The 27951-nt window shown below is 38.2% G+C and overlaps 1 protein-coding gene across 1 annotated transcript in view; it reads right to left on the bottom strand.

Annotated features, from left to right (window-relative positions):
• CDK13 (cyclin dependent kinase 13) overlaps nucleotides 1-25551 on the bottom strand; it is a 141830-nt gene extending 116279 nt beyond the window's left edge. Inside the window, exon 1 of the mRNA XM_045828091.1 lies at nucleotides 24193-25551. Coding sequence (XP_045684047.1) covers nucleotides 24193-25412 — 1220 coding nt within the window. The 5' untranslated portion in view covers nucleotides 25413-25551. The remainder of the gene's footprint in view (nucleotides 1-24192) is intronic.
• Between the last annotated feature and the right edge of the window lie 2400 nt (nucleotides 25552-27951).

The following is a 27951-nucleotide window of genomic DNA, read 5'->3' as shown; positions in this document are numbered from 1 at the left end:
TAGTGTTGCATACAAACTTCACATAAAGTATTTATGTCACATTATTTTAGATTAATGAAAACATCTGTAGAAAGCATTATAATCTAACACTTGCTTATAATTAAATATACATATATACCAATCAATAAAGTTATTGAGCTTACAATTATTCATGGAAACGAGAGGAAATGTTTGGTTATAAAACATTTTGGATAACTTTAATATAGGAACCAAAAGTGCCATAATATGAAATAATTGGCTACATTTTAAAATTCCTCTCCATTAAGATTCTTGGAACCCCTCGATTAAGAGAGTGGTGAACACACTCTAGAGTATACAGATGATATGCTGTGGAATTGCATACCTGAAACCTGTATAATTTTGTTAACCATTGCCACCCCAATAAATTCAATAAGGGGGGGGAGACTCTTGGATGTCTAAACAAGCCCTATATAAGTTGTGTCTCCATACCCTGATGAAATACTAATGAGCAGCAGAAAAGTACACAGCAGAGGAAAACAAAGAGGCTGTCATCTCATCAGAGTGTAAACAGCACAGCAATTTTCTTAAATTAACTTTCCTATCCTAACATACAGACACATAAATGATATTTAACTGGAAGATTTATGATCAATAAATTTTACCTGAGAAAAGATACACAAAGGTATAGGTAAAATCCCAACACAATTAATTCCTTTAACCTATTAAATTATTCTCTTCTGGACAGAATCTGAGTAGCAGAGGTATCAGTAAAGTAAAAAAAGTTCTCTATGAAAAAGTTATTCTGGAAAAAAGGATATTCTGAAAATGACATTTTTATGGTATTTGGTCTCTATACCAATAGAATTCTTCCAGACAAACCCTGCTTTCCTCTCCAATTCCTTTATTTCTCTTCAGAAGTTCCTTAACTTTTTAAGTAGTAATAAACTTGTGTTCTCTCAGATATTGCATATCTGCTAATAAATTTCAGTTATATACACACTGTTATAACCAACATGAATTGGAAACTTAAAACTAAATATAAATGTAAAACTCAAGGTACTTTACGTAATTTTTACTAATGATCTAATACTTCAGCCATGCAAAGTTACTAGGGGAAAAGAGAAGCAGATCTCTAAGACTATTTGATGAACTATATCATGATGTCCTACTATAAGGACTGAAATGGCTGGTATAGATATCAAGTCCCTGTTTTATAGATAAGATTTTTCTTCTTTAAAAATTTTTTTCTACTATTTCTATGCTGTATATTCTTCAGTGAATACATATATTAGCTGTTTGTTTTTTAATCTTCAACCAAGGATATTTTATTGATTTCAGAGACAGCTGGGGAGGTGGGGAGAGACAGACAGAAACATTGATATGAGAGTGCAACATCCATCAATTGCCAGTTGCCACTCATACATACCCCAACTGGGGATAGAACCCACATTCTAGGTATGTGCCCTGACCAGGAATTTACCTATTGGTGCATGGGATGACACTCCAACCAAGTCACCCAGTCAGGGCTCTTGTTTGTTTTTAAAAATTTTAAGAGGTTATAAGATCTCTTTAAGAAGTTCAGAGACCTTTTTATGTTTCTAAGATTTTCACAATTTCATACAATACAAAGCAGGACCAGTATAAAAACCCAGGATCCTGAAACACAAATGGTTAGTGCTCACTGTTACTCAGGTTAATGTTCCTCAGAGAGAGCAAGTGAGGATGGTGCACTGTTCACTCGACTATATCACAAAATTCCTTGAAGAGTCCAGGTCTTTGGAAATTCTGCCTCATTAGCAAACTCTGATTCTTAAAAATTTTGCTACAATAATATCCAATCCCTCATTATAGAACAGTGCTATCCAGTAGAACTTTCTGGGTTGACAGAAATGTTTTATACATGTAATATCCAATGCAGTAATTTTTAGCCTACTTTTTCTACCCTGTTTATTTTACATACTAACAGCAGCTGTGTCCATTTCAAAAATGTGTTGACAACCTGCAAAATGCTTCCCATGCAAAGATGGTTCAACATATGTAAATCAATAAATGTGATACTCTACATCAACAAAATGAAGAATAAAAATTCTATGATCATCTCAACAGATGTGGAAAAAGCATTGGACAAAATTCAACATCCACGATAAAAACTAACAAATTAGGTATAGAGGGAACATGCCTAGATAACAAAGGCCATATATGACAAGCCCACAGCTTACATCACGCTTAACAGTGAAAAGCTGATACCTTTTCCTCTGAGATCAGGAACAAGACAATGATGCCCAAACTCTTACCACTTTTATTCAACACAGTAAAGGAAGTCCTAGACAAAGCACTTAGGCAAGACAAAGAAATAAAAGGTATCAAAATCAGAAAGAAAGAAGTAAAATTTTCTGTTTACAGATGACATCTTACAAACAGAAAACCCTTAAAGAGTCCATACCAAGAAGTGGTTAGAACTAATAAGTGAATCAATTTGCTCAAGTTGCAGGATACATTATCAATATACAAACATCAGCTGTTTCTATACAGTAACAATGAACTATTAAAAAGAGAAATTAAGAGAAGAATTTCACTTACAATACCATCAAAAAGAATAAAGTTAACAAAGGTGGTGAAAGAAATTAAAAATAAAAATAAATGGAAAGATACTCCATGCTCATGGACTGAAAGAATTAATCATTAAAATGTCCTTACTACACAAAGTAATCTACATATTCAACTCCAAAGGTATTTTTCACAGAAGAAAACAATTCTAAGATTCACATGGAACCACATAAAGACCTTGAACAGTTCAGTTAAAGCAAACTTGAGAAAGAACAAGCTGGAGAATACATACTTCTTGATTCCAAACTATATTACAAAGCTATAGTAACCAAAACACTATGCCATGGTACTGGTACTGTAACAGTTCTATTAACTATAACAATATTAGGCAGTCTCTTAAATTCATCTCTTGTTTCAAATCTTCCTTCACCCTATCTGACCCATACATACATGCAAAGTGAACACCTTCTTCTAATACCTGTTCCTTGCTACTTTTAATTTTACCACTTTCCTCCACCCATTTATCCAGGCTGGAAATCTTCCCAGTTTCCTTGTGCCCATACCACATCCCATCACTTGTCTCATTTTGTAGATTATAACTCTACATTCCCTTACATCCATACTTCTCTGCAGGTTTCCTATTGCTGTTGTAACAAGTTATGATAGATTTAGTGGCTTAAACAACACAAACATATTATCTTATAGTTCTGGAGGTCAAAAGTCCAAAATCAGTCTCAGTGGACTAAAGTCAACATGTCACCAGGGCTTTGTTCCTTCTTCAATCTCTTGGGAAAACCTGTTTCCTTGTCTCTTATAATTCTAAAGGCTGTCCACTCTTTGACCCATAGTTCCATTATCAATCCATCCTCTGCGTCCATCATCACATTTTCTCTCCTCCTCTACTTCATCATCACATTGCCTTTTCTGACGATAACCCTCCTCCCTCCTTTTATAAACACCTTGTGATTACACAGTACCCACCCAAGATCAACCCTGCATCTCAAGATCTCCATTTTAATCACATCTTACAAGGTCCCTTTTGCCATGTAAGGTAACATATTCACAGGTACACACAAACATCTTTTGGGGGAGGGCATATTTAACCCACCACACCAATTCTCCAGGGCCCTGTTCTATTTCAGACCTCATCACTTCTCCTTTAGGCTTCCTTAACATCTTAAAAATAACGGAACTTCTCATATCTAATCTCTTCCTGCTCCAATTATTTCTACAGACACCATAACCAAACTAATCCTCACTGTTCAGTGATTATTATGTGTCTCAAATTCACTCACCTTCCTTCTCTTTTTAGTACTTTTTCCAAACCTCCACAACTTTTTTCAAGCTCATACATCATTCCTAAAGTCTTTCCTTAACATCACCGTACTTGTTTTGTGGAGAAAACAAAGATTATCAGGTATGTCTCCTACCTGCAAACTTAATCTGTATCTCCACCCAACTTACATTCCACTTAAATAGAGGTGTTTCTCTTTCTATCCAAGGCTAAGCCCTCTAAAATGCTATCAATATCATATATTTAGATCTTTACTTGAGTGTGGACCGCAGACAAGCAGCATCACCATCACCTGAAAGATTGTCGGAAACGCTATATCTCAGGTCTCAACACAGACCTTCTGATACAGAATCTGTGTTTAACAACTCCCCCATTACAGTTGGGATGCACAACACTGGGCTATTCTATTGCAATTGTCCATTTGCTATTTTCCCTCAAGGAATAAATAACTCAAGTCTTTAAGTCTTTAAAAACAGGCCAGAAGAAAGATGATGGCTGCAGTGTGGAAGAGGGACTCAGCATAAGGATCCTGGTCACTGTTTCTTCAGCTCTTCCCACAGAGACATAAACCCCAGTCTCTCTTCATGTGATTCTAGTCCTCTCTTTCTTCCCTCTGTTGGATCCCAGGTCTTTTTAGGGAAAGGGGTCAAGATGGTTGCCAACGAGGTGGAAGCTGAGTCCGCTTGCTCTAGCACCCAACTTGGCTTCTCACCTGATCAACAAAAACACCTGGACAATCAACAGAATCTTAGCTGATATGAAGTTTTGATCCAAGGAGTACAGAAGACTCTTTACAAAAGGAGCACCTGTTCAACAGCATACAACACATAGCAGGGGCTGTGACTCCCAGTCAGTGAGCTGGAGGGAAGAACCCAACAATGAATGAGCCAGCAATAATCAAACCCCAAGTACAATGACAGAGTCCACATAAACTGAATAAAGGGCAGCACTAGAGCATCCAGATAAGGAGATCAAAGAGGCTGCACCACTAAGTCCCACAGAACTCCTACCATAGAAGGCAAGCCCATGAAGACAGGGAGGCAAAGCAGAGCAATCTGAGACAGGGAAACAAACAAAAAGAGTCACCTAAAATGGAGAAACAAAGAACCCCCAATCAAAGGCAAGGAGGAATCCCCAGAAAAAAGGAGCTAAATGGAATTGAGGGAAGCAATCTATCAGACACAGAATTCAAAATAATGGTTATAAGGATGCTCAAGGGACTGAGAACTACAAGGAACTTTATGGGAGCTACAAGGAACTTGCTAGGAACTACAGCAGCATAAAAAAGGACATGGGAACTATGAATAAGAACCAGGAAGAAATGAAGATTACAATAGAAGAAATCAAAAGCAGGCTAGAAGAAGTAGAGGACCAAATAAGCTGTAAGACAAGACAGAAAAAAAATACCCAGTCAGTGCAACAAAACAAAAAAAGATTCAAAAAGAAAGAGGATACTTGAAGAGAGCTTCAGGACAACGTGAAACGAAACCACATTCACATCATAGGAATATCAGAAGGAGAAGAAAAGGAGCAAGGGATGGAAAACCTGTCTGAAAAAAATAATGACAAAAAAATTCCCTAACTTGATGAGGAAAAAAGCCACACAAGTTCCAGAAGCACAAGAAGGTACCAATGAAGATGAACCTAAAGAGACCCACTCCAAGACAAAGCATAATAAATGGCAAAATTTAAAGACAAAGAGAAAATCCTAAAGAGCAAGAGAGGAACTGCTAGTGATATACAAGGAAGTTCTGACAAGGCTATCAGCTGATTTCTCAACAGAAACACTGCAAAACAGAAGGGACTGGCATGAAATAATCCAGTAATGAAAAGGAAGGACCTACAACCAAGATTATTCTATCCAAAAAAGCACTCATTTAAAGTGGAAGGTGAAATAAAGTGCTTCTCAGACAAAAGAAGGCTAAAGGAATACATCTCCACCAACCCAGCACTGTAAGAGATGCTAAAGGCACTGCTGTAAGGAGGAGATGGAGATAGAGATAAAAGGGGGAACACAGGTATGGAATAAATGGCAATGAATAAGTACCTATCAATAATAACCTTAAATGTAAATGGTTTAAATGCTCCCGTCAAAAGACACTGGGTAGCTTAATAATAATAAAACACAACCCACATATATGTTGTCTACAAGAGACCCATCTCAGAACAAAAGATCTATACAGGCTGAAAGTAAAGGGATAGAAATAAATATTTCAAGCAAACAGACATGGGGAAAAAAAAGCAGGGGTGGCAATAGTTTTATCAGACAAAATAGAAAATAGACTTCAAAACAAAAGCCATAAAAGGAGAAAAGGTCACTACATAAAACTTAAGGGAGTAGGATATCCTCAAGAGGATATAACCCTTGTAAACATACATGCACCCAACGTCGGAGCACCTAAATATATTAGGAAACTCTTGAAGGACTTAGAGAAATACACTGACAGCAACACAGTCATCACAGGAGATTTTAACACTCCACTGTCAACAATGGACAGATCTTTCAAACAAAGAATCAATAGGATATTGTGGCACTGAATGATACTCTACATCAAATGGATTTAATTGATACATACAGAATCTGTCACCCCAGAGAACCAAGTATACATTCTTCTCAAGTGCACATAGAACACTGACTATGTCCTGACTACCTGGCAGGACATAAACAAGCCTCAACACATTCAAGAAAATTTAAATCATAATAAGCATCTTCTCAAATCACAATAAATTGAAACTAGAACCAACCTCAAGGAAAAAACTCAAAAATATTCAATTACACAAAGACTGAATAAGACATTATTAAATAACGAATGGGTTAACAATGAGAGCAAGAAATCAAAAAGTACCTGGAAACTACTAAAAATGAACACATAACTACCTAAAAACTACATGGAACAGCAAAGGCAGTCCTGAGAGGGAAGTTCATAGGATTACAGGCCTACCTAAAGAAGATAGAAAAATCTCAAATAAGCAACTTAACCCAACATCTAAAAGAACTAGAAGAACAACAACAAACAAATCCCAGAGCAAAGAGAAGGAAGGAAATAACATCAGAGCAGAATTAAATGATAAAACTAAAAAAACAATTCAAAGGATCAATAAATACAGAAGTTAGTTCTTTGAAAAGATAAACAGAATTGACAAACCTTTAGCCAGACACATCAAGAAAAAGAAAGGGGACACAAATAATAAAATCAGAAATGAAACAGAAGTTACAACTGATACCACAGAAATAAAGAATTGTAAAAAATTACTATGAATAACTAACTATATGCCAAGAAAATGGACAACCGGGGTGAAATGGATAAATTTCTAGAAACATACAATCTTCCAAAACTAAATCAAGAAGAAGCAGAAAGCCTGAATAGATCAATAACAACTAGTGAAATCGAAGCAGTAATTAAAAAACTCATGGCACACAAAGGCCCTGGACCAGATGGCTTCACAGGTGAATTTCAACCAACATTTAAAGAAGAACTAACTCCTATCCTTCCCAAACTATTCCAAAATTCAAGCAGAAGGAAGGTTCCCAAACTTTTTTTATGAGGTATCATCCTAATACCAAAAGCAAAGAAAGACACAACAAAGAAAGAAAACTACACACCAATATATCTGATGAACACAGATGCTAAATTACTCAACAAAATATTGGGAATATGGATTCAGCAGTACATGAAAAAGATAGATATATAGATAAATAAATCAATCATGCATCATGATCAAGTAGTATTCATCCCAGGGATGCAAGGATGGTACAATATTCACAAATATAATACACAACAGAAACAAACAAAAAAAGGACAAAAATCACACGATCACATCATGTAATTATATACTAAAAAAGCATCTGATAAAATCCAGCACCCGTTTATGACAAAAAAACAGTCAGCAATGTGAAAACAGAGGGAGCATACCTCAACATAGCAAAGGCCATATACAAAGAAACCTATAGCTAACATATATTCAACAGGCAAAAATTGAAAGCTTATCCTGTAGGATGTTTGCTTTCTTCATTCTTATTCAACAGAGTACTACAAGTTCTATCCACAGCAATCAGATAAGAAAAAGGAATAAAAGGTATCCAAAGTGGAAAGGAGGAAGTAAAACTGTCATTATTTGCAGATGACATGACAGTGTTCATAGGAAACCCCATAGTCTTTACCAAAAAAAAACTACTCGACCTAAGCCCTGGCTGGTGTAGCTCAGTGGATTGAGTGCCAGTCTGTGAATCAAAGGGTTGCCAGTTCGAGTCCCACTCAGGACACATGGCCTGGGTTGCGGGCCAGGTCCCCAGTAGGGGCCATGCAAGAGGCAACCACACGTTGATGTTTCCCTCTCTTTCTTCCTCTCTTCCCTTCTGTCTAAAAATAAATAAATAAAATCTTAAAAAAAAACCCTACTCAACTTAATAAGTGAATTTTGTGAAATAGCAGGATACAAAGTCAATATTCAGAAATTGATGGCATTTTTGTACACCAACAATGAACTATCAGAAAGAGAAACTAGGAAAAAAATCCCATCTACTATAGCAATAGGAAAAATAAAGTACCTTGGAATAAATTTAACCAAGGAGGTAAAACACCTGAACTCAGAAAACTACAGAACACTGAAGAAAGAACTGAGGAAGATACAAATAAAATAGAAGCATATATTGTGTTCATCAATTGGAAGAATTAAAACAATTAAAATGTCCATACTACCCAAAGCAATCTATAAATTCATTGCAATTCCTATTAAAATATCAATGGCATATTTCACAGATATAGAACAAATACTTCTAAAATTTATATGGAACAAAAGACGACCCCAAATGTCCTCAGCAATCCTGAGAAAGAAGAACAAAGTAGGAGGAATCACAATATCTTATATCAAACTATACTATATGGCCAATGTAATCCAAACAGTCTGGTACTGGCTTAAGAAGAGAAACATAGATCAATGGAACAGAATACAGACCCCAGAAATAAACCCAAATCTCTAGAGTCAACTAATATTTGACAAAGAGAGAATGGGCACATGGAGTAAAAATAGCCTCTTCAATAAATGGTATTGTGAGAACAGGACTGGTATATGCAAAAAATGAAACTAGACCACTAACTTACACCATGCATCCAAATAAACTCAAAATGGAAAAAAGACTTAAATATAATTGTGACACCATAAATGTCCTAGCGGAAAATATAGGCAGGAAATTTTCAGATATCTCACATAGCAATACTTGTGCTGATACATCTCCTAGGGCAGGGGAAATAAAAGAATAAACAAAGGGGACCTCATCAAATTAAAAAGCTTCTGCATGGCTAAAGAAACCATCATTAAAATGAAAAGGGAACTGACTGTATGGGGGAATATATTTGCCAATGATACCTCAGACAAGGGTTTGATCTCCAAAATATATAAAGAACTCACATACCTCAACACCAATCCAATTCAAAACAATCCAATTCAAAAATGGGCAAAGGACCTAAACAGACAATTCTCTAAGGAGGACACATAGAGGACCCAGAGACATATGAAAGGATGCTCAGCATCACTAGCCATCAGGGAGAAGCAAATTAAAACCACAATGATGTATCACAGCAGTCAGAACAACTATCATTAATAAATCTACAAACAAGTGCTGGCAATGTTGTGGAGAAAAGAGAACCCTAGTGTTGGTGGGAATGCAGACTGGTGCAGCCACTGTGGAAAACAGTAGTGAATTTCCCCAAAAAAGACACTGAAGATGGAACTGCCTTTTGACCCAGCAATTTTGCTGCTGGGAATATACTCTGAGAATCATCAATCACCAATTCAGAAGAACTTACCCACCCTTATGCTCACCGCAACACTATTTATAATAGCCAAGTACTAGAAATAGCCTAAATGCCCATTAGTAGATGAGTGGATCAAAAAACTGTGGTACATTTACACAATGGAATACTATGCAGCACAAGAACAGAACTCTTATCTTTTTGCAACAGCATGGATGGAACTAGAGAAAATATTATGCTAAGTGGAAATAAACCAGTTAGTGAAAGACAAATACCACATGATCTCATTTACAAGAGGAATCCAATGAACAAAATAAACTAACAAACGAAACAGAACCACAGACATGAAACATGGAACGACTGATAGTGACCAGAGGGAAGTGGGGAGGGGAATAATGGTGGAAAGAAGGGGAAAGGACTAATCAAAGAGTATGTATGAATGACCCATGGACATGGATAACAGTGTGGGGATTGACACTGGGAGTGGGAGTGAGATGGATGGAGGAGGGCAAAGGGGGAAAAATTGGGACAGCTATAATAGATAACAATAAAAAAAATTTTTAAGAAAAAAAAAAAGACCAGGAAAAAAAACAAGCAAATGATAACTTGATACTATATTTTCATCTTCCAATTACAACTAAATTACAGCTCATATTGTCACTGAAATTACTGAGGTGACCAATGACCTACCTTTCCTTTTTTAGAGGTGGATGAAGAAAGAAAAATATTGGTATCTGTGATAACAATGTTGACCACACCTTTAAAAACACATCCTTACCACTTCCACTAACTTTTTTCCTGATTATTTTCTTCTATGGCTGTTTCTCATTGCCCTTTAACGACCTTAATTTAATTTATGTTTATGTATGGATTAAATTATTACCTAAACATTGATTACCCCAAGTCATCCTTCCCCCTCCCAACTATCCTACATACACCCTCAACACAATACAGTTATAAAACAATTAAATTTCCTCTCCAAACCCTCCCCCTTTCTCCTTAAATATACCCTATTCTCAGGCAATGGCATCCACTGAAATAGAAATCCAGAAGTCATTCTATATTCTTCATGTATCTTTTCTCCCTTCTTCCATATCAATTAATATCCAAGTCCTGCCAATTCTACATTTAAGCATCTCTCTAGTTTTCCAGGTTCTTTATCCCCATAGGTACTATTTCATATTGTGTCTTACATCATCTCTCGCTTGGCCCAATCAGTATAAAACAATCATTTCCAAAATATCCTTTTGCCAGGTTCCCCACTTCTCAGACAAGTGCCACCTCAATCTTTCCAATTTACTGTCCATAGTGCCACCTCAATCTTTCACTTATTCCTCCACCAAATTCTTCACAGCCTTTAACGGCACACAAACTTGTCCAGCCATCCCAAAACACATGACGTGCCCAGCCTAGAATGTTTCTCTCACATTTCCCTCTTCACTTATCAAAGCATAAGGTCTACCACACCTCTAAAGTGTTCCTTTACTTAAGCCAGGCAGCTGGAGATATTCCTTGTCTTTTGATCCTACCACCTTTTGATGATATCTCACTATAGTAATAATTAGATAATCTGTCTTCCTCAACTAAACTGAGATCACTGTATCTTCTTCATAGCCCTGCCTAGCACAAACATGGCAATAGTAGATGCTCAATAAATATTTGCAGCATTAAGTATACTGCTGATAGTATTCCTACTGAATGTAATTCACCTTACTTATCCTGGTATTAACATGTTACATGATCTGTTTGGCCCTACCCTACCTTTCCTTATCAAGTTCTGAATCTGGCTATTGCTTCTTTCCATGCCTTTACTCCCACAGATTCACTTCCTGAGGAATTCTCTTCCTTCCGTCTCCTATTAAAGACCCAGCCATCATTAAAGGCATAGTTCAAGAGTCCTTCCTAGTACAGAAGGCCTTACCACCAACTCCAAGAAAGAAGTAAGCTCTTTCTTTGAATCCCATAGCACTTTACATGATCTTTACACTCAACTTTGTATTTACCACATTATTTACTAGACTACATCCTCTTGGAGGAATAGAAACAAAGTCTATTTTTTTAATCATTCCATAGCCCTCAGCATAATAGCCTTTTACTAAATAAATAAACATACTACGCTGAATTTAACAGTTTACAAAACACTTTTCTAGGCATTTTTCATTTGACATGCTCTTCATAGCAACCAAGGTAGAGAGAAAGCAGATGAGGGAACTAAAATAAAGAGGGTTAAGGAGTTTATTTAGAGACCAGGAGCTATAAAGAAGGAGAGCCAAACACAAGACCAAGTCTTCAGTTAAAATCCAGGCACTATTTATTGCTACCATATCATCCTTACCCTCCATTTATTCTTTTCTATCTTCATGGATCAAACTAAAGTACCATCCATCTCCTCTATAACCTCCCCATTTGCTGACATAACACTTGTTACATATTCTTTGTATTTTATGTCTTTATCTTTTAAAAACATAAGTTGGATTATGTCATGCCTTTGCCTAAAACTCTAATAGCTTCTCACTGCATTTAGAACAAAAGTAAAAATCTTTGTGATCCACGACCCAAATTGCTTCTCATCTTTATTACACCTTTCTTCATTCACTAGGCTCCAGTCATACGAGACTTACTAGACTCTTTCTGATTCTTCAAAAGATCCCACTTTCTTCCTGAATTGGTATCTTAACACATACTGTTTTCTCTTAGGGTACTTAGATCATTATATGGCTGGCTCTTTCTCAGCATTCAGGTCTCCACTTATCAACTCCACAGTAAGACTCTGCCTTACCAGAAAGATAAAAGAGTACTTCTATACTCATTTCCTCCCCAGTTTTGTATCATGATATCACCAGTGTTTAAAACTGTTTCTGGCATGCAGTAAGGGTCAAATGATTCTACTGAACTGATGAATAAAAAAGAGTAAATAGGTTATCTTCTATTCTAAATGCCTGCAAATATTAGCAAAACGTTTTATATAACTGATTATTTTTATTAACCACTTTACATCCATTATCCAACAAGGATTAAATGAGCAAAACTACTTTTCCCTAACATAAAACATTCCTTATTTAATAATTAGCGGGTCTTTGTGATTAGAAAGATAATACAGTCACAGAAGAAATATAAATCACTAGTAAAAAAATTAAAATAGTCTGTTCTCTATGATAACCAGAAATAGGAAAATAAAATAATGGTAATAAATTCCCATCCATCAAAAGGGTTGTTTGTAATATAGAAAAAAAATATAGCTTAGAACCTAACAATAGATGGTTAAATAAAATTTGATAAATTTCTTTATAAAATTTTATATAGTCTTTTGGAAAGACCTTCAAAAATCATACTGCTTTAAAAAAGCATGTGAGTAACAACATTTATGGCAGGGGTATTAAACTCATTTTCACTGGGGGCCACATTGGCCTCATGGTTGCCTTCAAAGGGCGAAATGTAATTTCAACTCCTTAGCAGTTAAGGAATGGTTATATTTATACAGTCCTAAAATCATTTTGGCCCTTTGAAGGCAACAATGAGGCTGATGTGGCCTCCAGTGAAAATGAGTTTGACACCCCTTGATTTATGGTATAACATTTCTAACGTGTATATGTACTTATTTTTTTATGTAAGTACACACACAGAAAAAAGATGTACATCAATCTATGGGGTTGGCCAAAAGGTTCGTTTCTTTTTTCCATAAAATAAAAGACACAGTTTTCATTTTCACCAATAACTTGACTGATTAGGATACTCTGAGTATGTCCATTACCTCTCACTATATTGGCTTCTAGTGAGTAAAGGCCGGGGTGCTGCTAAACATTTCCCAATGCATAAGACAGTCCCCCACAGCAAAGAATTATTTGGCCAAAACACCAACATTACCAAGAAACTTCAAGAACCACTTCTGAAACTTCACAAACCACTTTTGACACATTAGATCAGTAACAGCACCTCCTCCATACACCGCACAAATCCTTTGCGCATTTCTACCTTATTTTTTAGATTTTATTTGCTTAATTTTTAGAGAGGGAAAGAGAGGGAGAAAGAGAGGGAGAAAAACATTAATGTGTGGTTGTCTCTTGTGCGCCCCCCAACTGGGGACCTGGCTCACAACCCTTGCATATGTCCTAGACTGGAAATGGAACTGGAGACTCTGGTTCACAGGCTGGCACTGGGTCCACTGAGCCACACCAGTCAGAGCCATTTTTACCTGTCTTGAAATAATAAAGCATAATATGTCAAAATGTTCCATATCATTTCCCATCTTCAATATTAAAATGGTTGCACAAAAATCCACTAATTGTGGTAAGTTTTTTTTTAATGCACGGTGATATGATAGCTGTCATAATACAATCCAACAAAACTGTTTTGAATTAAGACAAATAAGCACTACTAGAGCCATCATACAGAAAATCTAAACTTTTTTGGCCAACCCAATACTTACATGGTTATGTATTTGGATGGAAATGGGAATGAAAAAGGCATGACAGGTTTCTTTTACTTCCTATCCTGTATGCTTCTGTACTGTTTACAAGCATTTTAAATGTGTTTTAAACATAAAGAAAGGGCAGATTAAAGGAAGTAAAATTATTATAGAAAACTGAAAGTAACAGAAAAGTTTAAACACCACTAGAAATTACTACAAACCAAAATGCACAGTATGAATAAATATAAAAAGGTTGTACAGATTTATTTGTAATCTACTACAACTGCTTAACCTCAAAGAATTAAATCTCCAAAATCCTAAGTGCTTTTAGTAAAGCTAATTAAAAAAATACTACCAATATTAATATATATATTTTCATAACAAATAGGAAATTTCTTCTTTTTCTAGTCTCTAGGACAGTAATAAATAATTACACAGGCTCATGTTTAAGGGTCAACCAAAGTACCTAGAATTTTTTTTTGACACCAAAAATTAGACTGAGGGAAACAATTTTTACCAAAAAATAAAACTAGGCATTTCGAAAAAATTCACAGCTAACATTGTGTAAGGAAACACTGAATACTTTCCTTATATGATCAGGAACAAGACAAGAAAGTCAAATCTTGCCTTTTTTTTTTTTAAAGGAGCAAGGAGGCTCCCAAATCAGTTTGGTTTTTTTTTAAGATTTTATTTATTTATTTTTAGAGAGGGAAGGGAGGGAGAAAGAGAGAGAGAGAAACGTCAATGTGCGGTTGCTGGGGGCCATGGCCTGCAACCCAGGCATGTGCCCTGACTGGGAATTGAACCTGCGATACTTTGGTTCACAGCCTGCACTCAATCCACTGAGCTATGCCAGCCAGGGCTAAATCTAGCCACTTCTAATCAACTTCTGTACTTCAGATTCTAGCCATTTCAATTAGACAAGACAAAAATAAAAGAAATCCAGACTGAGGGGGGAAAAAGGTAAAACTATCTCTGTTTAAACATGGCAAAATCTTGTATATAGAAAATTCCAAGGAATCCACTAAAAAACTATCAGTACTAAGAAACAAGTCAGCAAGATGTTAGGAAAAATGAATGATCAATATAGAAAAACCAACTGTAGTTCTATATACAACTAAAATGAAATTCCAAAAATAAAATAACCCTACTTACAATAGCTTTAAAAAATAAGATAGGAATAAACTTAAAACAAGTACAAGGACTGTACCCTAAAATCTTCAAAACACCTTTGAAAATATTAAGGAATACCTATACAAATGGAAAGAAATTTCATGATCATATATTAGATCATTTAACATTATTAAAATGGCAATACTCCCAAATTTATCTACAGATTCAATGTAATCCAAGTCCCGGCTACCTTTTTTTGTACAATTAGCAAGCTGATCATAAAATTAAAATGGAAATGAAAGCCACCCGCCCCCCAAAAAAAACCAAAGTCAAAGCAATCTAAAAGAACAAATTTGGAGGTCTCATATTTATTATTTCAAAAATCACTGCAAAGTTAGAATAATCAAGACTGCATAGTACTGGCATAGGATGGGCATATAAATCAATGTAATAGAACACAGAGTATAGAGATAAACCCCCACATTATGGTCAGTGAATTTTCAGAAGAATGCCAATGAAAAAAGAATTGTCTTTTTTAACAACTAGGACAACTAGATATCCACATGCAAAAGAATGAAGCTGGACCTCTTTTTCTCACCATACCCCCCCCAAAACAACAAACAAACAAACAAACAAAAAAACAAAAAACAAAAAACAAAACTCTAAACAGATCAAAGACCAAAATGTAAAAGCTTAAACTGTAAAACTCTTAAAATATAAGGATAAATCTTTGTGACCTTCAGTTAAGCAAAGCCCTCTCAGATGACACCAAAGCACAAGCAACAAAAGGAAACACAAAGTGGACTTCAACAAAATGTCAAATTTTTGTGCTTTGATGGACATCAACAAAGGGATACAGAAAAAAGTTTTTGCAAGTCACATATCTGTATCACAACTTAACTGCTCCCTTATTCATAGTACTTAGGTTGTTTCAAGTGTTTTTGTTTTTGTTTTAATTCAACTGTACAATTGAAATTGGCGATTATAGTGTATTTAAATTATACCTCAATATAACTGATTTTTTAAATGAATTACTGAAACATGTCCAATATACCTAAGAAGTCAGGAGTGTGGGGCGGGGGGGACAACTCTAATACAATCTGAATGTAGTAAGCACTCATAAAAGTGATCTTAGTGCTAAAGGAATTAAGAGAAATAACTTCTGGATGAGATTAATAAAGGCTTCTTTCTTACATTAGATGACACCTGAACTATGGTTGGAAGAACTGGCAACAGAATTGGAGGAAAGGGCATACACTAAGGTATAGGGGCTTACAATTCCACATTTTTTAAATAGTAATGAGTCTAGACCCATATATATAAAGGACAAGCTGATGGTTGTCAAAGGGGAGGATGTTGGGGGAGATGGGTAAAATTTTTTTTAAAGAAGAATTGGAGGTACAATTTATCTTATTCACAATTATGCTATTAAATTGCTCTACAGCTGCCATTGGCAGTTATTACAGACTTCTTGAGCAAAAGGGCTTTAGGTAGATTTCACTATTAAAATTTCCAGTTTTTATTATTAAAATAAACCTAATATAGAGCAGTAGGCCTCCACAGGGTAATGATTCTTGAATTAAGAAGGGCTGTCTGTCCCATCACCAATGAAAACCAGTAATTTGGAATTTATCAAAGAATAAAACCAACCAGCATTCTAAGAATGAAGAATAATCTCATTTTAAATAACAAATGCATTGCTGTGCAACCCTTTAAAAATCTGCCTTTGTTCACTGAAGTATTGTGTGTAATAGCAAATACTAGAAACAACTCAAGTGTTCATTTGAAAGGAACTGGTTTGATAAACTAGGAGGCAGCCATCCACACAATGGAATATTATGCAGCTCTGATAAAAGAAATGAGGAAGCTAGCTCTTCTTGTACCAAAATGGAATGATCCCAGGACATTCTCTTAAGAACAAAAAAACAAGTTACGGAACAGGTTATAATAACATGCTACCTTTTGTATAAAAGCGTACAAAAGGAAATGAGAACATATATTCATACTTGCTTTTATTTACATAAAAAACACAAGACAGTATGACAACTGAATGACATACAATAAGGGGCAGGGGGAAATTCTATTCACCCATATGGAGTGGAGGGAGGCAGGAAGGAAAGAAGAAAGGAAGAAGGGAAGAAAAGAGAAGGGGAGGGGAGGGAAGAGTAAGGAGTCCAGTTTGTATTATGATCAGCATATTTATAAAAGGGATAGTCTGGAGTGGTGAATCTTAAAAGTCCAGTTCAAGAATTTGATTCTGTAAATATGTTTTATAGGAAAATGACAGAACCAAAATGGCATTTTAAGATTAATTTGAATGCAGCAAACAGGAAGGGCTCAGAGAGTAATGACCCAAATCATGTAGATCCAACCCATACACCAAGGCATGTCAAAGTAATTGAGGACTAGAGACCACTGCAAAAGGATCAGCAGAATAAGCAATTAATTAGAAGTGGGGAGGGAGAAAAGGTAAGTATTACTTGTTTGGGCACTGGGTGCCTAGGAGAAACTACTGCCTTTTAAAAATGCATGCACACATATGTAAATAAAAACTTCTTAAAACACGAACAAGGTTAAAAGGCAAACTCATAAAAATATCTGCTTATGCTACACACACAGTTACTTTCTCTAATATAAAAAGGGCTCTTATAAATTAGTAAGAAAACAAACAAAAATTAATCAAGAAATTAGAACATCCAAAAAACAGATGAAAATAAATTCAGTCTTATAAGATGTTAAAGAAATGCAAAGGAAAACAATAATGGATAACTGACAACGCCAACTGATGGCGCGACTGAGAAAATGGGTACTCACACAATGCTGAAGACACAAATTGATAAAAAGCCTTCTGAATATGCATCACCAAAACTACAAATGTGCACACATTTTTGGCCCAATAATTCTACCCCTGGGAAATCCAATCTAGAAGATATGGAACAAATGCACACAAAATTTGCAACAAATACATACACGTAGCAAAATGATGATGATGATGATGACAGCAAAACAGATTTGGCCCAAAAGTTATGGTATATCCATACAATGGAATACTAGGAGCCAATAAAAAGAATATACTATGGAGTACAGGGTACAAAACAGCATTGTAGTATGTCCCCATTTATGTAAAATCCTATGTTCCTATGTATATATACACAGAAAAATCTAGAAGACTATTCATCAAAATATCAAGAATGATCATCTCAAGTGGTTGGACTCAAGGGGACTTTAATCTCTTACAGTTTTCTATACGAACTGAAAATTTCTACCATAAGCCTCTATTATCTTTGTGAACAAGTGAAAAATGACAAGGAATGTCTGAAAAAATGACTCCATGAGAGCAAAATAATTTAACGTTAGATAAATTAAGTTTGGAGTATTAATAAAATATCTCAGTGAAAGTGCCCATTTGCAATTACAAACGAGAAACAGAAAAGTGGAGGCATGTAGCCCATTAACTATTTTCACTTTACCTTACTACCATTTTCTTTTCCATTTTCTAAAAATTGCAGTTTTTTAACCTACATTTTACCCTCTAATCTACATTCATTTTATTTTCCAAATATATTAAGAATATCAGATTATCTCACAATTTAGATGTGCACAATTAGAAATTTAAGGAACAAAAATCACAGCAAATACTTCTGATTCTAGCTTGATATTTCTGCTTCTAACCTCTACTTTAAAGCTTACTAATATCTACATACGAAACAAAGCCAACCAAAAGGAAAATACCAAAAACTTAAGTGATAATTATAGAAAAAGTATACAAGAGAAAATATTAAAATGGTCTTAAACAGTGAATGTTAAATAACATCTATTTTAAACTGGTTTTTGAGAAACAGCTACAATTTTTCAGATTTAAGAAATAAAAGCTTGAGCCCTGGCTAGTGTGGCTCAGGGGACTGAGAGTGTCCGCCTGCAAACCAAAGGTCGCTGGTTCAATTTCCAGTCAGAGCACATGCCTTGGGTCATGGGTCAGGCCCCAGCAGGGGGCGCACAAGTGCAACCACACACTGATGTTTCTCTCCCTCTCTCCGCCACCTTTGCTTGTCTAAAATAAACAAATAAAATCTTGAAAAGAAAAGCTTGACATACAAACTGCTCAGAAAGTTATCACCAAAAGAACCACGTTATTTATCATAGTCAGTACACAACATAAAATATAAACACTAGGTCTGAATTTATTCTATTCACGCTAAAAGTGACTCCTAGCATCCTCCACTCATTCCAGTAAAGAAAAAGCTAGAAGGTTCTTACATTCTCTTCTTATAAATCAAAGGAATTATTTCCCCTGTCCTAGAGTGTGTGTGAACTAAAACCACAAGTAAGTTTAGAAGCACAACCAGTATCTGTGCAAAGGTTGATTTGCATAAATCTGTGAAGAAAAATGCTACCAATATGTCAATTAATTCAACCACTAATACACTTTGGAATTTATCCTCTAGGAGCTTACAATCTAGCAAGAAAAATACAAACATAGTCAATCAAATAATCAGAACATAAAAGAGGTTTTTTTAAAACTCATAACAATGATAAAGCCAAGTGCTATGGAATATAAGAAAGGAATTAACTTTTTCTAGACAATGAAAAAAGGTCACAAGATGGTGAAATTTGAGCTGGGTTTTGAATGCAAACCTGGAGGTAGAAAAGAGGAAAAAAAGGTGTTTAAACTAAAATAACAGCATAAATAAAAATGCACAGAAATAAAAGTGCCTCTAAAAATAGAATCTGACAGAATGGGATTTGATCATAGAAGATATTACCTGATAACACATTAAAAAGCTTGGACTTAATTCTATATACTGAAAGTGACACAATCTAACCAAGGTTTTAGGAAAACTCTATTAATAAAGAATGAATTAGGAAGAAAAGAATAGATGAATTGGGAAGAAAATAATAGTAAGAGGAAGTATGATAAAAAATTAGGGCCTGAACTAAGGTGCTAGGAATGAATAAGTACTAGTACTAGAACAAAAATGTGGTAAGGACTGAGTAGATGTAAACACTATAAGGTTTGGTCAGAGAAAACCCCAAGGTCTTCTTGAGAATGAAGAGTGATTAATGGTTTGGAGACTTCAGAGAGTTCATCTCAATTTTCCTCCCTTCTGAGTTTTTCTGCATTTATTCTAGTATCCTATATTTTGGACACTTTTAAAAAGCATTTTAAGAATTTCTTTCATCTAAAGATACTTTGACATTTCTATTAAGTACACATTAAATCAGTAGCATTTTATGAGTGTTAGGAGCTTCTTTTTTAAAATTCTGGAATGTCTTCATTTTACATATTTTACAACACTAGTTTTTAGGACAAAACACTAAATAATCCATGACAGAGGTACCCCATATCATATGCAAGTGAATACTAGTAAATTCACTTCTTTACATCTAGGGTCTACCCAGCATTAGATTTTTGGGGTCTTGAAATTATTCTATAATTGAGTCTCTGCTACTTCTTGGTGGAATAGAACTTCCACAGGTTCAAAGAGAGAACCAATTATGTGTAACAATTTACTGTACTAATTGTGCCTGATCTGACTTGAGTGACTTCAGATCAAGAAATCTCACTGGAAAACAACCATCAATAACTAAGTGTAAGTAATGTCTTTAATGTCTAAATGTTTTTAGCTTTGTATTCATAAAAGCTACAAATTAGTAAAGACAAAATGAGCTGAAATAAGTTTTAGAGGAATTGGGTTTTTTTTTAATCTTCAAAATGCTGCAATGATGTCCAGGAAAAGAGAAATTAATACATAAATATCAAAATAGAGGTTGAATTTTAGCAAAACAAATCATTATGTGAGGTAGTCAGCTCCTTGAATGCCAGGTGAGGTTCTCAACAGCATAATATCAAGAGCATGTACTTTAGAATCAGACCAATCCAAGTTGACCTTGGAACAAATCTCTAACTTTTTAGAGTTTTCATTTCCCAAATTATCAATAGAAATGTTTAACTACCATATGGGTTTTGGAGGTAAATGTACATTAAATATTTATTAATTAATACCTGGCACATAGTAAAACACAAGTGTTAGTACCACTCCCTCCCTAAACAGCCCCTTCTCTTTATATACACCCCCAAATTTATTATAGGGCCAATGAGCAAAATTATGTGACTTCCTATACTCCAACAATAAAGTAGTAAAGAAAGTATGGTAAATTGGTTATATAAGGGAAAAAGTAAAGCTAAGGGACTGATTAAAAGAAAAGCTTGAGCAAAAAACTGAAGTGAAGACTCAGATGAAGGCAAAGAGGATTTATTCTAGAAACTAACACCAAGAAAAATATCAATATCATGGTTTCAATACTAGTATTTTGAATGTGTATGCATTTCCTTAAAAATATCTACATTGACAACTTAGTAATACATAAGCTCCATGTGGGCTGGGAAAAAACCCAATGCTATTTCCTGCAGCATCACACATGACCCATAATATTTCATATGCTCAGTAAACTCCATCTTCCCTTCATTTACCCATTCAACAAGTATTAAGAGTCTACTTGTGCCAGACACTATGCTGAGCACTAGGATTTCAATGGTGGGCAAGAGGCTGATTGCCTTCATGGACCTCCCAATCCAACAGCCTATTCATTAAACAACACAGGCCACCTACCACATTTACTCAATTCTAAAAGTAAATAAAAGTTTTGTATTAAACTGGACAAGTGAGTTCAAGTAATTGTTCCTAAACAATAGTTAATACATTTGCTATATTTAAAAATCTTAAAATTTTCAATGAACTATTTTAGCTATAAATTCTGGGCCCCACATTTTATGCAGGACATTTGACAAACGACATATAATGTGGAAAATCTAAAAACTATACCTTATGAAAAATTAGTTTTTTGACCAAGAGAAGACTAAGACAACATAGCAACTGTCTTTACATTTTAAAGAGGTAGCATACATGTTTGCTCCCTATCATTCCAAATTGTTAAACTTGAAGCAATGAGAAGTGACAGAGGTGTACTTCTGTTTCAATATAAAGAATTCTAACAACTCAAGCTATTAATAATAGCTCAATCACATCAGACTTCTGTAAGTCTGACTCTACACATCACAAAATGCAAATTTTCATTTAATTCTTGAAATTAAAAAAAATAATGAAACCACAAGTATTTCCCTGCTATGATTTAGGGAACTGAGCCTCCAGGGTCTTTCTAAGACCCTGGGCAAACCAAAACTAGAACTTGATTCCCAAATCTAATGAAACAGGCTGTCTTCAAAGCAACGTCTTCCCACCTCTAGATGTATTCTGGTACACACCAAATGGTCTGCTGTCAAGAACGTTCACTAAGATATTCTAAAGCTTATTCCAAAGACAATTCTGTAGAAAATACTAGTGGTCAATATAAACACCATGAAAAGATTTCAGTAATGAACTGTCCTCTAGAACACAAGCTTCATGAGGGCAAGGACCTTGTCTTTCTTCACTGCTATATCGAAGTCCCTAAACAGTATCTAGCATGTAATATATGCTCAATAAATATTTGCTAAATATGAATAATCCTAATCACACATAACATAAAATACATAGCACTATTAGATAATAAAGGAACTGACTAAAGTATCCGGCAACTAAAAAGCCCAATAAACACAGAATCAATTCTCAAAATTACATCATACACTTAAAATTCCTATCTAACGTCCTGAAATTTAACCTAATCAGTTTTCAAAAACAAATTCTACTAAAAAAAAAAAAAAACCCAAAACAGCAAAACTTTTGGCAAACCTAAAATATCTTAATGAAAAGTAAAATATAAGGTCTTACAAGATGTAAAGGATAACTCTGGTGAAATAACTTTTCAATGTTGATAGTCTTTGCTTAAAGCATCAATCAACTAGCATTTTAAGTGTGCTTGAACATTTTGAGAATGAAGAGATTTATACAGCTGTTTTGGTTTAAAGACAAACTCACACCTTTACCTCTATACACATCACATCTTTACAAACATTTATTAGGTTGACACTTGATAAACATCTGCTAATCAGGTACATATTCTGTACTGAGAGGCAACATAACTCATACATTGAGGTACTCAGCATTCATTTGCTGATCTTAGTTTTCATTACTGAAAACTAAGATCAGTAAAAAAACAATCAATGCAAAGGTCATTTTGCAAAATTCTAAACTATAAGGCCTAGAATTTCCAGATATCTTAAGAAATACGAGAACATGCAAAATACTAAAAAGTTATTTTTAATTGACTTTGCTTAACAGATAAGTATATAGCAACGTTCATACATCTTTTAGAGAATATTATATAACCAGCAAGGTCTAATAACTATATGACAGATTTACTCCAATTTCATTCACTAGGTTAAATTATACCTTTTAAAAATTTCTGAACAAAGACTCTGATATTTAAAGGTTCATTTTACTTGAAAGAAAGTGTAAATAATGAGTCTACAATGTTCTAAACCATTCACTTGATTACACTGGACTACATCAACTAGATAGATTACATTCATGTTATTAGCAACAGGATGTCATCACAAATCAACACAGAAACCACAATCTATTTTTCTTTCTGAAATTCTGACCTTGAAAGACTGCAAAAGAAACTATTCCACACAAGAATATCACAAAGTGGATTATCTTCCTTATCTTCAGAATTTAAAACTATAAGCTTTATGCATATATTAAAAGAATGAACTTTACAGAAAGGCTGCTTTCCCATCGTTGACACATTTACAATCTGTATTTAATTCTGACATCAGCACGTGATTCAAATTATCCTTTATATTTAGCCTCTAAACTCCAGTTCATTCCTAAATCTCCAACAATGAAATGTCTTCGGGGTCTCCAAAATAATGACAAATTCCGCCGAAAAACCAAAAGCAGTCGAAAGAAACCTGTTCGTACATTAAAGCAACAAGTTTAAAACTTTCAACTCCTTACATATCTTCCTTACCAGCGAGAAGAAAAGCTCTGTTGAGCCTGTTGCTCTGTCCTTCCAACCTCCTAAAAGGTGTCAGGGGCGCCAAACGCCTATTAACACTTACTTGAAGCGTGTCCGAAGTTGGGTTTTCTAGTCTTGGGTAGTTTTAAAGAGCCCCTGCCTCTGGGGATCCGGCCAGCCCAGCCAAAGACAAACGCAAGAGACAGCCGACTCACCTGATCACAGGGCTGTAAGGGCTCCGGGAGCGACGCCAGCTGCTGCTGCTGTAGGGGCTGGGAGACACGTCGCCGCCCCGCTCGTAAGAGCTGTGGCGGCTGTAGCTGGGGGAGCGCCGGCGGCTGTAAGGGCTTGGGGAGCGCGGCATCCGCCGCGAATAAGGGCTGCTGCCACCTCCTGCCGGGCTGGGGGACTTGCGGCACCTCAGGCTCTGCGAGGCCCTGTGGGAAACTGGGCTGTCGTCCCGGCCTCCCAGGGGGCTCAGGGACCGCTGCCGCCGCCTGTAGGCTTTGGGCTCGGTCTTTTCCTCCCGGTAGGCCTTTGGCGGCTCTTTGTAGGCCGAAGGCGGCTCCTTGGACGACTTAGTCCGGCTCCGGTGAGCCTTCAGGTCTCGGTCCTTGCGGCTGCTACTACTGCTAGACGTGGCCGAGGCACTTTTCCGGCGGCCGCCGCTGCTGCTGCTACTGCCACCGCTCTTGGTTGCCTCGGCCCGCTCCTCGCCGCTGTGGCTGTGGCGGCTGCGGGACTTTGAAGCCTCACTGCTGCCACGCTGCCCGTCCCGCCGCCGGTGCTCGCGGTGGCGCTCCTTGCTGCGGCCACTACTGCGGCGACGGTCTCGGCGGGGCCTGCGCCCGGACCCCTCCCCGCGCCTCTGGGTGCCGGAGGAGGAGGCCGGACTCCCGCCGCTGCCCCCCGTTCCCCCGGCAGCCGTCGCCGCCGCTGCCGCGCTGGCTCCCCCCAGCAGCAGCCCCTGCTCGGACTGAGAGCTCACATCCTCGTATTCCACCAGTGGGGTCACACCCCCACCGCTACTAGCACCGCCACCGCCGTCCTGCTGCGGCTGGGGCAGCGAGAAGACCCGACGCTTCTCCGCCTCCTGCCCGGCGCGGGGCCCGCGGCGCCGCTTCTGCCGCCCTCCTGGGCGCCTCTTGCCTCTCGCCAGCCGCTTGACCTCCAGAGGGGGGCCCGGGCTAAAGCAAGAGGAGGAGGCCGCGGCGGCGGCGGCTGCGGCGGCGGCGGCCGTGCCGGGAGCAGCCAGGAAGAGCAGAGGCGGCGGGGGCGGCGGCGGTTGCAGGAGCTGCGGCTGCAGGAGCGGCAACAGCAGCGGCGGCTGCTGAGGGGACAGGAATCGCCTCCGCTTGCGGCGTTCCTCCAACTTCTTCTCCGCCCAGCTCAGGCCCCCGCCTCCCCCCAGCGCCGTGTCCGAGCTGCTCGGCATTGCCTAGAGCTCGCCGCAGAGCGCGGCGCGGGTGCGGCCTCCTCCCGGATCAGATCCTGGCCATCTCTCCCGCCGGAAACAACAGAGGAGACGGCGGAGGGACACTGAGCACCAGGGAGGCCTGTGAGACACGCCACGATAATCCGGGTCAGGACTCGGGTCCCTGGGTTCCAGATCACACTGAGGTACGCAGCGGCCTCCAGGCCTGAAGGCAGCAGGAATCCGGGCGGCAGAAGTCCTGATCGTGCTTGTCGCCCTATCCTCAGCAGCAAAAACACCAGATGCACAGCGCTGACTTGCGAGGGATTCCGGAGTCCTCCAAGTGCCCCCGAGGGTTGGGGAACGGCCTTGGCCGCCCTCAGCTTTAGCAGCGCAACACGGAAGTACCACCTTCGCCTTCGCTTCACTCCATCGCGCCCTGACGTTGGGTGCGAGTTCAGGGGAGGGGAGTGGGCGAGACAACAACACGCCTCCACCACCGCCTCCTCAGCGTCGACGTCGTCCTCCAGGGGTGGCGGCGACACACGGCTGACGCCTCGGCTGTAGCTGGGTCTTGACAACTCCCGGCCTAGGGCCTCGCGCACTCTGCGGCCCGGGCAGCGAGATGAAGCAGAGGCAACCGGGCTTCGACTCTCGGTTGGGGCTGCGAGTGTGCGGGTTTGAGCGAGAGGTTGTTTCCGGGGAGAGGGGGGTGGGGAAGGCTTTTCGGAGTCTGTGGCGGTGGGTTTGAGCCCTGACTTTCTTCTTCCGCCGGCGGGAGCAAAGGTGGCGGAGCTGCCCCTCTCCTCCGCTCCCTCCCCCTCCCACGAGGAGGTTTCTCGTTTACGCGGCCGGCCCCGGATTGCTCCTCCCCTTCCCTCTACGCTCCCGACTGCGGGAGCGAGGGCGACGGGACTGGCTGGTTGGGCCCCAACCTTTACAACCCCTCCTTTCCGCCTCACTCTTTCGGCCTTTCCTCCGGTCCCCGACGCAACACTGGGAGCGCGCACGCAAGTCACGCTCCGAGGAAGCCGAAGGTGAGTGGTGTGGGGGCAAAGGAGGCGGGAACAAAGTTGCCACACACCAGCGTGCTCGCTCCAGCCAGCTACGGGTCGTTCTGACCGGACGTGGTGTAACGTACAAACCTCTCCACTTCCGGTGAGGGTGGGACTATTTGTGAAGAAGGGCTGAAGAAAGAGAGGCATGTTTCACTGCTGGCTGCAGTCGTTTGAGACTCGTGGTGAAGACTGCTAGTGATTCCCGTTGCTTGCCGTCCTGCGCGCAGTGCTGGCTCCGATGGTCCGCGGGCGCCGCACTTCCTGCCTGTTGAAATTTCACGGCAAGAGACCAAACTCTGGAGACTTTGACAGGAATAATGCCATTGGTGGTCCTTCGGGCTAGGTAGTTAACCCACTATCTACCTTCAACCAAGCCCTGGGTTTGGAATAGTGGAGAGAACAGAAAGGCAGCACCCTGCAAAAGAGGGCGGAGATGGCGTTAACGTAAATTGATTCACGTATACCCAAGATCGAGGCCCCATCTTACCTAAAACCACACTTACAAATCACTGTGTCAAGTTTTGATAACACGGAAATTTAAGGCTTTAAAAAAAAAAAGGCCTTAAACTAATCGGGGGAATAAATGAAATGTCAAAAAAGACTACTGAAAAATCTCAGAATTATTAACAGAGGATTCGAAATCAAAACAACTTGCTCAAATGAGGGCTGCCCTCTTAGCACTTCACGCACTTTCTCCTTAATATCTAAATCTGTTATGCAGCCGAAAGTAAACATTTAGGGACCTCACATCTCTTTTCTTGTTTTACCAGGCTGTCCTTTCATTTACAGGTTGGACGCTTAGAATAACTGAGTTAAAATCTAAGTGGCTTATTGGTTTTTAATATGGCTCAGTTGAAAAGAAAAGCTAAGCAGTCCATCCAAATGGCTACATGTAATCACCCACTTACAGATTTATTCGTTCAGACCTTCAGTTGGTTTTCTGTTCTTAAACGTGGTTGTCTATCACTCATACCTTAGTGTAAGTAACTTTAATAGGCTTCGCATCTATTAACACTATCTCAAATTGGCCTGATCTAAACTAAGAACAACGTAAGTGAAAGAATGAATACAAAGGATGTTTGTCGCTGAAGGATAAAGGAGGAGGCAAAGGAATAGGTAGTCTAGACATCAGTCAGAGCATTTCTCAGGAGGGTAGGCCACAGGTGAGCCACCTGGTGGCACCTACTGTGTAGCGAAAGGAAGTGGCACTTGAAATTGAAAAGTTTGGAGCAGGATGCTTAAAACAAATTTCTCCATGGCTGACAAATGCTGAGTGGAGGGCCTATAGCCAGCCTTCTGCTAAAAACTAGTTAGCAAGGGATTTTTTTCCATGAAAGATCAACCTGCCCCACCATCCTACTTTGAAAAGCCTGGTGTAACAGAACAAAGGGAACAAAATACAAGGTCTACATAACACGTCTTCACATCGGTAACCAATTCCATCTAAGAACGTCATCTTCTATCTTATACTTGCAAAGAAAACTAGATCCATAGTAAAGGGA

The sequence above is a fragment of the Phyllostomus hastatus genome, unplaced genomic scaffold, assembly GCF_019186645.2.
Source record: "Phyllostomus hastatus isolate PE091 unplaced genomic scaffold, TTU_PhHast_1.1 phas_scaffold_78, whole genome shotgun sequence".
Taxonomy (NCBI): Eukaryota; Metazoa; Chordata; class Mammalia; order Chiroptera; family Phyllostomidae; genus Phyllostomus; species Phyllostomus hastatus.
Note: the sequence above shows the minus strand (reverse complement) of the source record. Positions and strands in the feature narration are given on the sequence as shown.